Here is a 14,756-nt window from a genome sequence, read left to right as displayed (position 1 = left end):
ACCGCTCTTTCTTGCATATTTACTAAATTTGGAAATGCAATCTCTCGATCAGTGAATCTCAACCAAGGTGCCACGGTAACTTGGGTTCCTTACGATCTTTTCAAAGGTGTTGAGGGCTGCCACACAGTGTTAGCACTGTTAGTTTTACAAACATGATTCCCAGTCTTGAGATTTCAAACAGAAATCCACACTTGTGGTCTGAGTTCTTTGCAACTTAAAAACTGCTCTAAAGTGTTTCAGTGAAAACAGAGCTGGCATTTTCCCAGGGGTTACTTGAGTCTATCCAGGAGTGCCTTGAGTCTAAAAAGGTTGGGAACCACTATTCTAGACTCATTCACATGCAGACACTATACTTTTGACGTACTTTCTTGGGGAAGATTTTAAACAAAATATGTAGTTTCATCTGGTTACCAGTTATCTGAGTGCTCAATGGCAAGTTTTCTACCCACCTATGCAGGTAGCAACAAGCAACTGAGCACACAAAATGTATTGGCTGCTTGAGATAGATATCTGCACACACATACATACATGCATACATATACAGATATTAAACCAGTTTGGAGACTTTTAGATGCCAGAAGAAAGCTATTTTTGCAATATTGAGAACACAATAAAAAAGCCTGGTAGATCAGTCGAATAGCAACAGCAGAAGACAGATCTCGAATAACTCATTCTTACTCAGGGAACTTCAAATAAAGCCTATGTCATGGACCCACTTAGATGCCCCTAATATAACTTGGTTTTATGTTGCAAGTGAAGAATTAGATAGATTGCCCCCACTTGAAACCAGTAAAATATTCAATAATAAAAATAAGGCACTGTTCCTGTGACCCGTGTTTAAACAGGGTTCATATAAGTATTTTTTCATAATCATTTAAACTTGAGTGTTTTCAATCGTAATGCTATCCATTGTGTGTACACGAGTCTGTCCATATGTTGACCATGCCCAAATTACCAGTGAGTGCTGCAGCTGCTCCAAGCAGCAAGATTTGGTCTCCTGATACAAATAATTGACCTTTGAACCAACGGAAGGGGAAAAGTTAAAGAAAGGCATCAACATCTTTCTTTAAAATATTGTTTTGTAGGCGCTAGTAATTGGAAAGTTATTGCCAGAGGTATTTTAAACAAGACATATTTGTAATGGAGCTTGAGATAGTGCGACCCAGAATAAAATAGCTGAGAAGCACTCTGTATCATAATAAAAAGATACTGCATTTCTTTTCTCTATTGCTCTTCAAACAACTCCTTTGAAATAGAATAGATACTGAGATTAACTGATTTCATAAAATCTTGGGATTACAGTGCTCTTGATCAGCATTTAAAGATCAAAGGTTACACGTGTATATTGTCTTGCAATACTAAAAAAAAAATGTAACTTGGCAAGTGATTGTAGGTGGGGGGGGAATGAAAACTGGAATTGCAATGAGGTAAAGCTGTGACCCATGCTATAAGGACTAGCATTTTTGTTTGTTTCCCATGTATTTTCTTTGATGCCCATCTTTGATTTTTAGAATAAAGCCACCGGGGCACAACTCAGGGTCAGACATTTGGCCATACATTTCCAGATGAAGTGGCATAAAAGAAAAAACAAATGTCGGCAGAACAGCATACTGTATCAGCAACAAAAGCTTTATCTGATTTGGAAGCAACCTGCCAAGCCTCACATTGATGGCCAAATAGGGCACACCGAGAGAGGTCAAAGCAAATTCTACTTGCCCCTTGGGAGTAGGAGCATAATGCTAATATTTACCATTATATGAAGATCTGCATGCTCCAAATACTCCGTACATAATTCTCCCAATATTGCTGTGAGAGAAGTCAGTAAGTACATAAGGACCGCTGTCCCGGTTCCACAGATCGGAGACCTAGGTTAATTTTGGCCGGGAGGTTGGGTTCTCAGCGTCTGACAAGCAGGTCAAAGACGACCAGTTCAAGGCCACACAGTAGATCAGTAACAGAACTGGGACTAGTATCTTGGTTTCCAGAGTCATAGGTTACGTCCGCATCGCACTCTGCTGGTAATGCAGAAACACTTCAGCACCTTTAAGCCAGCTATCTTGGGTACCAGAAACAGTTTAGCTGTAGTAGTGTGCAGCTCAGCACAGGCTAATTTCCATGGCTGAGGGGTTTCAGTGCTGTAACTACTTACACCATGCTGGCAGCCTGAGAAATGAGGCTGCAAATGCTAAACCAGCCCTGGATGTCAGAGCAGCTGGATGAGACCATAATCTTTATTACAAAGCAAAGCTGCAGCTAGGTGCCATGTTTATTCTAGGCTGCGTGATTAGCTCCCAGATAGCTGAGCACACGTGCTAGCAATAAGTGGCACGTCACTCCAGGTGCTCCAGGTTTCTGAAGTACTCCACTCGAAAGAGTTTTGAAGCAGCAGGAGCAGCTGTTTGAAGAAACAGTCCTGAGGGCTTGGCCGGGAGATGCCGCTTGAGGACACCATAGAGGAAAATGAGAAAAGGCAAAAGAGGATACAGTATCCCGTAGCAAGTGTCGAGGATGAATTTGGGCTTCAAAGCCAGACAGACTTTATTGGTCCAAAATGTTTTCACGCTCTGGGAACTTGCATAACTCCTTGGATGTTACTAAGTGAAGCAGTCACTGAATGACAAGCCCCATTTCTAGGCAGGTTGGTACAAATGAGCTAAAATATGAAATCCTGGGAAATAAGGAGCTACCTTCACAGCGCTAGCACAAATTCAACCTGACTTCGATGTGACTGCTGCTTTTTTAGCATATCATTTCTTGTTTTCATGTAAATCATCTCACATACATCATCCTATTGTCCTAGTACTTTGGGGCTCCTTCTGCTCTCAGAAAGGTGGATGTGCTTAGCCACTCTTACAAAAATCAGCACGGTCGTGTACCTAGCAGGAGGACCAAGCTCTTAGCCTGACCTTCATGAAGCAGTTAAAGGGCTGAGATAAAGCATTGCTTGATTGCTGAAGTGGGGCCAGACTCGCAGCTGAACCTGCTCAGTTCAAGAGCAAATTAGATAGCCACTTGGCTAGGATGGTTTAGTCAGGTCTTGAACTGCGGGCTGAACTAGAGGACCTCATGAGGTCTTGCAACCCTACTTTCCTTTGATTCAGTTGATGGTATCTAACTTGATAAGCGAAGAGGATTTCATGCTACACCTATGTTATTTTGCCACCCACCTAGCTCTGAACCCTCAACTGCCATTGACATAAATGTACAACCCTAATAAAATCCAAATGGAGATCAATATGCAGTGAGGTTTGCCATTCACGTAGATCAGGGGTGGGCAAAATGTGGCCCGGGGGCCAGATGCAACCTGCCAGGCCATTCTATCTGGCCTGCGGGGCCCCTAAAAACTAGAAAATGAATATATATCTGCCCCTGGCTGCCTGGCATGTGGCCCTCGATGGCTTGCCAAAACTCAGTAAGTGGCCCTCCGCCCGAAATAATTGCCCACCCCTGACAGATGGAGAGAAGAGCATGCCCCTTGCTGCATTTCAGGCATGTTTAGGCCTCCTTAGAGGCAGGTGGTCCCCGTGGAATCAGCAGAGGATGGAAATATGCTGCAAAGTCCTGTCCTCTTGCTGATGACCAGTAGAAAACACCATCCTCTGCCATTTCTTGTCTGTGGTCCTGTGATGCAGCTGGCAGTGTTTCCAGCTACCTCCACGAGTCCAGCAGATTTAGCTTCAGTTTTTTCAAGCCTCTTACTTTGCAGCTTTGAGATTTTTGTAAAACATTGTCATCTGTTTCTGACAATTGATGAAAGACTGATAAAGCGAACCATAAGTTCAGCCTCCTTTTCACTAAATAGAATACACAAACACACGGATACGCATTAGAATAGAAATGCGATCATCAAAAAATAAATAGGATTGCAGCCGCATGCCAAAAAACACACAACAAATAGAGATTTGGGGAAGGTTCGACACATGCTGTTGCCAATTAGGTGTTAGGCTTAGATTCCTAATTTTCCTGTGGGAAGGGAACATTATTTGTTCTGACCACCACTGAGAGTTGAGAGGATACATTGGTAGCATTAGATTCCCCCTAGCAATAACTAGTGACCATGCTCATACCCAAAAGAAATATGTCTACATAATGAACATGGCCTCAGCCTCAAATTCGGAAAATTCTGTTTTCTGAAATTCAGGCTATCTTACGACCGTGGACCAAAAAAAGGAAAAGGGCATTCATCAAATAAGGAAAGCTCTCCTAAAAGGAAAATTCAGCACCAAAATGAAACAAGGAGGATAAATGTGGCTGGGAAAAGGGTTCCTTTCCTTTACGCTAACTCTGGTTTTCTCCCCTCCACTCTTTCTCTCTCCAGAAGTGATTCATGTGGGAGTAGCTCTTTGTGAAGATCTGCAGATAAAGTTATGGCAGCCATCCAAAGACATTCATGGCTTCTGGCAATCTATTTTCCTTTAACATAATTATATCCTTGTGGGGGATAAATCTAGGAGAAGATAAAAAACCACTTCAGTATAGGGGAGGGGGGAAAAAATCGGATTTTTGTCTGCTGCATTGTCGGGTTACAGTGCTCTGTTTCTCATGTCCCAACTAATTGGTAACAGGAAAATTGCTTAAAAACTGACTGTGTCTGCGGTTAACCTTCACTGCACAGGAGTGGGGGTTGTTGTATCTTTTTTCAATTTATATTAATTCTCATGTCATATTCATTATCCTGTTCTTGCTGCTAGGAGCCAACCTTCCCGAACAGGATTGCTGCTCCTTCGCTTGGATGGCAGGCAAAGATGTTGCCTTTCTCGGGGAGATTGTGCTCCTATTTGCAATGCATTCAGGACCGATTCAGACCTCCTTCCCCATGCGTGCTTGTGTAGCTTTCCTTGGTGCATGGTCTCAGAAGGCTGGCAGGTGTATTGTTCTCTCAAAAAGATTTTGCCTGTCAGGTATTTATAGTAAAGGGCAGTGGGAAAAAGCCACCAAATTTAATTGCATAACAGAATGGTGTTCAACATGCCCCGAATGTTGGTGGTTGTGCAGCTGTTTTATGATGGCTGGGTAGTAAATGCCAAGAGAATATTTAGATTTCCTCCCCTCTCGGGTGAGTGATGATGAAAGGCACAGTCCTGTTTCAACTGGTAAGTGCTTAAGTGTGACTGAAATCCACACTGCATACCCAGGAAAGCAGTGCAAAATGTAGGAGGGCCCTTCCTCTCCTCACTGCTTTTGAATTATTAGTTTTTAGTTTTGAGGCTTAGAAGACAGCGTGCTACAAAAGTAGCTGGGCTGCTGGATTTTCAGGGACTCGAACAAGGTGGAATAAGATTGCATTTAGGTGCCTACATCTGCTTAAGGTTCATAAGCCTGAATAACAACATTTGGAGAACTAGGGCCTTGTTAGACCTTACACTATAAGCTGCACAAATGTTAATCGGCTTAGTGTTGTTTGGCTTTGTGGAGCAGTCACACGGTAAGGCAAAAAACCTGCTCTGACTGTCCCTCACCTGCATAGCTGTGACTTGCCACCAGAGGCTTGGTGAGTGGGGGCAGGACCCAGTCGCTGCACCCACCGCTGTGCTGGTTTCAGGGAGACCTGGGAAAGCAGCTTCCCGGGGGCTCTCTGGTTGCACTGACACGGCAGCTCCACAATGAGAGTGGGACCGCCAAGCTTAAGCCCAGTGTAGAAAAGGTTCAGGTTCTAGTGGTGGCCATGATTCCCCCTGGTGACCATGAGACCCTTGCCCTGCTCCAGCTCTAGGGTGCCCTCCCCTTCTCACTTACCTGCCATGCCTTGATTTACTTCGTTGATCAAAAGGGAGGATGCCTAAGGGCCCTAGGGTGAGCCCCAGTTCTTCTGGCCACCAGCAGGTCCTCCCAGACCCTGCTGGTCTTGGTCCTACTCCCAGGCTGGTGGGCTCTGTTGGCCTGCCTGCGCCCCAGGGCACCTGTAGCCGTAAGGGCTGACCTCCCCTATAGCCGTACCCATGTCTCCCAGGTGTTACTGTACAATCACTCCCTTATCAGGGCCCTGGCCTTCTTGACCTCTTCCACTTTTCTCTAGCTGGGCCTTCTAGCCTTGGACCCACTTTTCTGGATCTGGCTTCTGGGCTCCAGGTCTAATCTTGATTACTTTGATCCTGACCCTGCAAGGTGGCAGCTCTGGAGCAAACTTGCTCTGAGGGGCCTGATCCTTTTTTCTCTGGAGTCCAGGCAATGCCCACTTCCCACTCCACCACCAACAGAAGCAGAGCTGGTCTAGGGGTGGTGGGAGGCACTGTGGCTCTGGGGAAAAAAGGATTGGGTGCATTATTGCTCAGGTGGTGCCTGGCCAGCAGCCCAGCTGGCGGGGTGCAGGCTGGCAGGCATCACTTGAGCTCCGGAGAAAACAAAGTGTTAGGCCCCTTGGAGCTCAGAGCATTCTGGGATACTGGAGGACTTCAGTTAGGGTGGAATAGCTGTGGGAAGTGACCACACAGTAATGGAACAGGAACAGATGGGAGGTAATCCTGCCCTGGAGTGGTGCAACTGTAAGCCGAATGATGACTGCTTTTAAACCACTTAAAAGATGTTAATGTTCAGCCAGTCCAGGGGTTAAGTGCTCCAGAAGCTGCCTAAATTTACCGTGTAACAAGGCCCTAAGCAAAAGAGGCACGTAAAGATCTACAAAAGAGTACCCTGCAGATCCACAAGATACCTTTCACTTCTATGTACCTGTACCAATCGTATTTTGAATACTTCAACCTAATCAAAAGGCTTACAGGATGGAGCAGTTCATAATATATCTGGAGGTCCGAGCTCAATCCAAAGGTTGAAATTATCCTTAACTCTAAACACAATGCTATAATTTCCTTTGAATCATATAGGGAGTGTGGCAGGCATAAAACTTCTTGTTGGAACAGATTGTACCTTAAGATGAACTCCCCGTACATAAGGATTTCAAGCTTTTAGCACAGGGAAATAAAACATGTGTGAGACAGAGATGTAAGTGATAGACATTGATGTTAACCCAATATTAACTCAGTTCTAATCACTGCAAAGTATACAGACTGCTGAATATTTAAATCCCAGCATGCTTTTCTGTTATTTTTTTTTAATAAACCAAACCTTGTACCAAAGCAGGGACTCTCCGCAATGCAGAATTTTTAGTGGTTCACCAGCATCTTGGTCTGCAACATGAATTAGGGGAAATTAGGTTGAGGAGAAGGAAGAACAGAACTAGGGATAATGGGATAAAGTAAGAAAGTTAAAAGCTCGGGTGAGTGTTGGAGAAAAACGGAGTGATGTCTCTTAGCTGCGGAATGGTCTCTTAAGGAACATTTAAACCTCAGCTGGTTACGAGAAGAGCAAATGTTCGTCAGAGAACAGTCCTCAGAGGGGAAGGGGATGGAGCAGATGATGCAAAAAGTGTTTTCATTCTCTGATTGCAGTTCCTTCTGCTCCACCCGAGAACGTGTCTGCCGAAGCGGTGAGCTCCACTCAGATCCTGTTGACATGGGCGGCAGTTCCTGAGCCAGAGCAGAATGGTCTCATCTTAGGCTACAAGGTGCACAACAGAAGTGTCATGCTTTCCTGATCTCTAATGCCTGGGTGGTTCTCCCTCCCCACCCCCACCATTCATTGTTTCCTGTGGACAAGATGCATATTAATTCGCCCACCACTTTTGGAGGAGTGTTAAAAATGGGCTGTTTTTCCAGACGTGATCATCCGATCTCACTGGGTTAGAAAAGCTCATCTGTCAAAATTGTGGACTAGGCAGCCCCAGACTTGAGCCATTACTCAGAAGGTCACTGCAGTGTGTTCAGCCTGAAGACATCAGAGTTGTGGGCACAGTCCCCAGCAGAACTGGAGGGGCATTAATAATGTTCTCTGTCTTTGAACATTCATAATCTTTCAGTTTCAAGTTTGTAGTTTCAATGATTTCCCGTAGGTATCCAGTGACGGTTCATATCTTACGCTCTGAATTATACAAAGCCGTGCTCATGCTGGCAGGCTTACTTTGTCACCTCACTCGGAAAAGTGCAGTTGTGAAGCTATTACTTTGTGTTTCAAGAACACGAAGAACTACAACACGCACCCTTTTTTTCTCATCCTTTTGATCATGACTTGACTGTACTTTTATGCATTTGCTCTGCAGATTCTCTATCGGGCAAAAGACCTGGACTCTGAACTAAAGAGCCAAATCGTGAGAGGTAACCACACCCAATCTCATCTGCTGGCCGGCTTGCAAAAATACGTGCTTTATGAGATTCAGGTACTGGCATTCACTCGGATTGGAGATGGGGTGCCCAGTTCTCCTCCAGTCGTAGAGAGGACCAAGGATGATGGTGAGCTTATGGATTGCTGACGTATATTTTCCATGCATTTCTCTTTCAAATGAAAGCTGCTTTCATTCTTGAAATGTAAAAACCTAGCCCCAAGTGGTAGCATTTAGAATTGCTTGCATGAGCTGATCCTCAGCTGGTACAACTCTGCGTCACTCCATCGTTGAACATTTGGCCCCAAAACTGAAAAGCATTTTTTCCCCCTCCCAGATTGACCGAAAAAAATGCTTCTGTTCTAAAAACTTAGCAGCTAGTTCCACCCCGAAGAGAATTTTTACAACCCAATTATGTACTCTTACTGAACTTCAATCATAGCAGTAAAAAAAGACTGTTGGTAATGGGAAGCAATAAACAAATCTAGCCCTGATTGGACCTGAAGGAGATATGGAGCGTGCTGCTGCGGTAATCCATTCCCAGACTTCTGCAAAAGAATAAGATACTGACCTTTGAAAAATGACCATGTAGCCTTCCCTTTGTCATTGCCTCCAATGCTTCCTATGAACTCACGGCTTCCTAAGTGCGGTTTGATGTTTTGAAAGGACTCGAGTTAGCCCCCGATTCTGTTTTAACTTGTCTGCTGGTGAAAGTGTTCCTGCTGGTTGTATTTCACTGAAGTTTAAATCAGCAGTAAAAATGGGTGTTTTTTTTTTCCACTTTGCAGATGTCAAACACTTAAAGGTTAGCTTCTCAGCTTCTGTACATTTTTCATATTAAACAGAGGATAATGCATGTGTCGGTAGGAAGCCTTTTTTATTGCTCCTAATAATAAAAATTAAAAAAATCAGACCCCTTTTGGATCCAAGGGTTCCCAGCAGAAAATAAATAACTGCAAGTTTCCATATAGTGGAGTAATTGTGTTGGTCTGAAAACACGTTCAAACTTCTGACTTAAAAGAGTATTTCCTGCAACGTTTTGTGTGAAAGAGCGAGGACGTGCCTTGCTCGCAAGAGGAGGGCAATAACCCCCCATTGCTACTTTAGTCATTCTCCCAAACCAGTGGCAGTGTGGCAAGTTGGCCTTTTTCGGAGAGAAGCGGCAGAGAGGAGATTATTGTAGCAAAACTCGACAGGGAGAGAGAACATTCACTGAATTGCATAAACCGGAATGTAATGAGAAATATTTAAGGCTGTTTGTCAAAGACAAGCCCATTACAGCAGTTCCCTCCTAACGTGCACGTTGGCAAATGACACAAATTGTTCTTCCATCTCCATACTCCCGACATAAACATGTTGTGTCTCCTCTCAGTTCAATTTAATTAAAAGTATCATCAGTGACAGTACAGGTGGGATTTGTGCTTAAGGGGAAATTTGGCGGCTGCATATGTGTGAATTAGCATAAACTCACCTTGTGAACCGGAGCTGGGCAAAGTGGCTGCCAGCCGGCTGTGCTAATGTGCTTCTGACCTGACAAGGGTGCCTGTGCTCAGGCACAGGTGCTCCGAACGCACATGTACAGTCAGGAGGGAGCTCAGAGCGAGGGCTGTCGACGCGGTTAGAGGATATTATTCACTTTCAACAGGCATGAAGTGGATTAAGCTGACATGTAATCTCTCTCTGTAAAGGTAGCTCAGCATCTCTCTTCTTCGTATATAATCAGTTATATAGTGACTTCAATGCGGTGAGTAATCTGGTTGGCTCAGAGAGATTCTCAGCTCTCCGGTTATGAGATAATTCTCCCAGAGGTCAGAACTCATTTGTCAAAACATCCTTGTAAACACATTTTTGCAGGTGCAGAGAAACACTTTTGGATGTGCGGTTGCAGTATCACTTGCTCTTCTAGGGTGCTGGAGAAATTCAACCTTAGATAGGGAGACCCAGAGAGAGTGCATCATAAGCTCCCAGCCATCTCTGCAGTATGGGTTAGATACTGCTTGGGCTGACTTTGTAAAGTGAGCAGAATAGTCTTTAAACAAGCAAGGCAAGTTTTCATAGATGTTAGGGTCAGAAGACCTCAGTAGGTCATCGAGTCCAACCTCCTGCCCTGGGCAGGAAACAGCGCTGGGTTCAGACGACCCCAGCCAGGTGCTTGTCCAGTCTCCTCTTGAAGACCCCCAAGGTAGGCGAGAGCACCACCTCCCTCGGAAGCCCATTCTTTGAGTAGATGCGATATCTTTTATTAGACCAACTGAGTAGTTGGAAAAAAGTTCATAGCAAGCTTTCAGGCGCAGTCACCCTTCTTCAGGCATAGGAAGTCTCTGCTGTTCACTCCCTATGCCTGAAGAAGGGTGACTGCGCCCAAAAGCTTGCTAAGAACTTTTTTCCAACTACTCAGTTGGTCTAATAAAAGATATCGCATCTGCTCGAAGAACCTTGCCTGCCTACGTCCTTACAACAACACAGCTGCAACCAAAAACCCTTTAAACAAGAAACACCTTTTAGAACTAGTAAGTCCTTTAACACACGTCGGCAGACAAGGTTCTTTGGGTAAATCTGATCTTTTATTAGACCAGTTATTAGGCATTGATGTACTTTGGGTAAATCTAATCTTTTATTAGACCAATTATTGGGTATCAATGAACTTCGGGTAAATCTAATCTTTTATTAGATCAGCTCAAATAGTTGGAAAAAATTCATCTTTGCAAGCTTTTGGAAACGCCCTTCGTCAGGCTGAAGAAGCATCTGCAGTTGGTCTGTGCTCTTCCTTGGTCGAATTAAAGTGATCGGATTTACCCAAAGAACCTCGTCTGCCTATGTCCTTAGACCAACACGGCTGCAACCTCTACCCTTTAACACACATCTGCATTCATGATCTCTGCTGTTCCTTTTAGCTCCTGGGCCGCCTGTGAGGCTGGTGTTCCCCGAGGTGAGATTGACATCCGTACGGATTGTGTGGCAGCCCCCAGAGGAGCCCAATGGAATTATTCTGGGTAAGAAGAAAGCAGAATTTAAATTTCCCAATGCCATGGCTGTTGCAAGAGACACTTCTGCTCTTTCTTCCTCTTGCTCTTAGTATTGGAAAGCACATGCAAGCCTGCTAGTTGCTGAAAACAAACATTGCTGAAAAATGTGGTACCCAATGGCGAGGGCTTGGAAGGGTCAGTGGAATGATATGCAACAAATATAGCACCGTTCTGAGCCTCTGGTTGCACATTTCTCTGAGTCAGATGCATCGTCCAGGTCATGGCACTATATGTCAGTTGTCATCCACGTTTCCATCTGGTTTTGCTTTGTATACAGTTGGGATGAGTATTTGGCAAGCTGCCTGGGAGTCTAAGGCATGGGAGAGTTGTTTATTTTCCCCCTCAGGATGCCAGGTTGTGCCGAAGTTTTAGTAGTATGTATTTTTCATGTGTTTTATCGCTTTTCTTTGAAGAATACCATCTGTCAGGTCCCAAGGAGTTAACTCACAATTGGCTTTTCATCAAGGGGAATAGCAGGAGCCAACTCAATGACAAGACTGAAAAATCTTATCACCTTCCTTGTACCCTACCCTTCAGGATGACTTCTCGTTTTGAGCTCATTTTTTAGACTCAGCTGCCCCTGTGCTTTGTTCCTTGGCATTGATGTACTTTGGGTTTGTATTTAGACTTCTGCAATTATTTCCCATAGCTTTAGAAGAGTTTTAAGATGGATCCATGGTTGAGGTTTTACTAAGTTGACCGTGTTCCTTTAAATAACGGGCATTTTTTTTTTTTGCCTTATGATAAAATCTTGATACAGGAGCTGTATAAATTGTTTGCTCAGGTGTGCAGTAGCCCAAAGTACTCGTGTGATGATATTCTAGCACCTGAAGCAGCAGGAAAGTCATCAGATGTGATCTAGAGGCAGCTGTTCAGGGATCTCTTATACACAAGGAAAAAAAGGTTTGCATGAAACTTGGCAGTAGTTACCTGTCAAAGACAGAACCATGCCTTGTATTCCTGCAGATCGGGGTTGTTGGTTTTTTGGGTTTTTTTAAAGGCACTCTTTGTCCTTTCTGCTTGCTTCCAGTGGGAACTAGAATTTCAACCATAGAAAGTTTAGGGAAAACCCCAGCTGCTCACCTTGGCCTAGTTCGAATGCAAAGTCTTTTAGGGCAAAAAACTCTCTTTGCACACATACAGTTGGGATCCATTCTTGGTTGGCTCCTATGCACTACGGGAGCTAACGTGGAGGGGACCTCAAGAAATCGCCTAGTCCATCCCCCAGCTCTGAGGCAGGATGAAGTAAATCTACACTGTCCCTAACCTGTTCATTGAAGCCTCCAATGATGGGGGCTCCATAAGCTCCCCTCTAGTGCTTGATTAAACATTAATACATTTTTTCTTGTATTTAACCTAAATCTCCTTTGCAGCAAGTCAAACAGGTCATCCCAGTTCTATCCTTGATGGATACTGGAATTAGAGCACTTATGTTACATGCTGGAAATTGTTTATTGTGGCTACCTCTGCCTCAGTCTTATCTTTGCAAAGCTGAACAAACCCAGTTTGTTTCCGCTTTTCTTCCAGAATCAGATTTTCAAACCCTTTTATCCTTCTTCTCCCTCTCCTCTTGATGCTCTTCAAGTTGTAAACATCTTAGGGCCCCACCACGCGTTCAGATTGAAGCTGGATAGAAATCAGCTATATATAGCGTTAAAGGTTTTCAAGTACTATCTTTGTAGCCCATTGGCTCTCTTTATAGCTGGATGGACATTTTTATGGTGCAGTAATGACTTTGCATGTGTGGCTGGTTTAAATTTATTGCATGATTAATAAGTTAATGGTGTAACAGATGTAATACATGGCAGGGGCCTTAAAGATCACTGCCCCAGACTGGACGCAGAACTCCAGCTGCAGCCTCACCAGCACTGACCGGAGTGAAATAATTTACCTCCTTGTCTTACATGAAACTTTGCTTTTAATACATCCCAGAATGAGATTTGACTCTTTTTGCAATACCATCACATTGCTGACTCACACTGGTGTGTGATCTCCCATAACCATCAGGTCCTTTTTGGCTGTACTGCTGTTTAATTGGTTGCTCCCCATTTTGTAGGTGTACCTTCGATTTTTTTTCTCCCCCTTAAATGAAGCACTTGCACTTGCCTTTATTGAATTTTATCTTATTGATTTCAGACCCTTTCTCCAATTTATCATGATCGTTTTGAATTCTGATCCTCTCCTCTGAAGCGCTTGCATCCCTTCCCAGCTTGGTGTCATCTGCAGATTTTACAAGCGGACTAGCTATCCTATCAAAAAATTGAATGGTACCAGACCTGTGACACATTTCTGCAGGGCTGCACTTCACACAGCCTCATTGTTTGTCAGTGAATAATTGATGACAACTTTTTGATCAGGGTTTTCAAACAAGTGGTGCATGCATCTTATAATAATTTCAGTTTGAACATATTTACCTAGTTTGCTTATGAGACTGTCATGTGGGAGTGTATCAGAAGCCTTACTGAAGTCAGGCTATATCACATCTCCTCTTTCCCCCATCCACTAAGCTGGTTACCCAATCAAAAGAATAAATTAGTTTGACATGATCTCTTGGCTGTTTTCTCATCTCTTTATTAGCCCCCTGGTTGCTTACAAATTGAATGCTTAATAATGTGTACCGGGATCTTTCTGTGTATTGAAGTTTGACTGGTCTTTTAATACCCCAGGTCCTTCTTTTCTTTCTTTGCTACTCTCCAGTTTTCTGGGACTTCTCCTGTGCTCCAGGAGGTCTTGAAGAGAATCGCTAATTGTTTAGAGATTGCTTCAGCGAATCCCTTTAGTGCTCTTGGGTAAATCTCAATATGCCCTGCTGGCTTGAATGCATCTAACTTCTCTAAATAGTCTTTAACCTGTTCTCTACCTATTCTGGTCTGTGTTCGGATCCCTTTTGTTGTTAATTTTAATTGTGTTTAAACATCTGGTCACAATTAACTTTTTCTGTGAAGACTGAAGCAAAAAAGGCATTGAGCATTTCAGCCTTCTCTCTGCCATCTGTTATTTGCTCATCTTTCTTATTAACTAATGGACCTATATTTTTCTCTGACTTCTCTACTTACCGTACTGCCTTTCATGTCCCTTTCAAGTTGTAAATGATTCTGTACATTAGCCTTTCGCATGCTGTCCCTACAGGTTTGTGCTGTTATTTTATAATTGACCTTGCCAATGTGTCCTTGTTTGCACTTTTCTATGATTTCTTTCTGATTTGCAGGTCATTAAAGGGTTTCAGACATAACTGCAATAGTCTCTTACCCCCTTTTCTCCACGTCAAGGTACTTTGCCGCTGTGTCTTTGGGACTCTGTGCGAGATGCGCCCAGCTCTCCTGAACTCCTTTTTCCATTAGAAGTTCGTCCTGGGGAATCTCACCTAACCACTCCCTGGGTGTGTTGAAGGCTGGCTCTTGAACGTCCGATGTCTTTCTCCTCCTGCCTTTGTTTTACGAATGATAAATTAATAACCACATTTAGGTTCACGAGTTGTCAGAGTGAAAGGGTAAGAAACACCCACCTAGGATATTTCTGCTGTGCCTTGTAGGAAAAGCAGCGTCTCATACTGAGAGCTGAAAAACCAAGTCGTACTCTAA

The 14,756-nt window shown here is 43.8% G+C and overlaps 1 protein-coding gene across 1 annotated transcript in view; it reads left to right on the top strand.

Annotated features, from left to right (window-relative positions):
• Positions 1-14,756, top strand: part of SDK1 (sidekick cell adhesion molecule 1) — a 163,217-nt gene that overhangs the window by 60,338 nt on the left and 88,123 nt on the right. The window contains exons 13-15 of the mRNA XM_025204581.1: positions 7,383-7,498; positions 8,090-8,279; positions 11,044-11,142. Coding sequence (XP_025060366.1) covers positions 7,383-7,498; positions 8,090-8,279; positions 11,044-11,142 — 405 coding nt within the window. The remainder of the gene's footprint in view (positions 1-7,382; positions 7,499-8,089; positions 8,280-11,043; positions 11,143-14,756) is intronic.

Source organism: Alligator sinensis, unplaced genomic scaffold, assembly GCF_000455745.1.
Source record: "Alligator sinensis unplaced genomic scaffold, ASM45574v1 scaffold402_1, whole genome shotgun sequence".
Taxonomy (NCBI): Eukaryota; Metazoa; Chordata; order Crocodylia; family Alligatoridae; genus Alligator; species Alligator sinensis.
The sequence above is the reverse complement of the archived record's forward strand: the minus strand, read 5'-3'. Positions and strand labels throughout refer to the sequence as shown.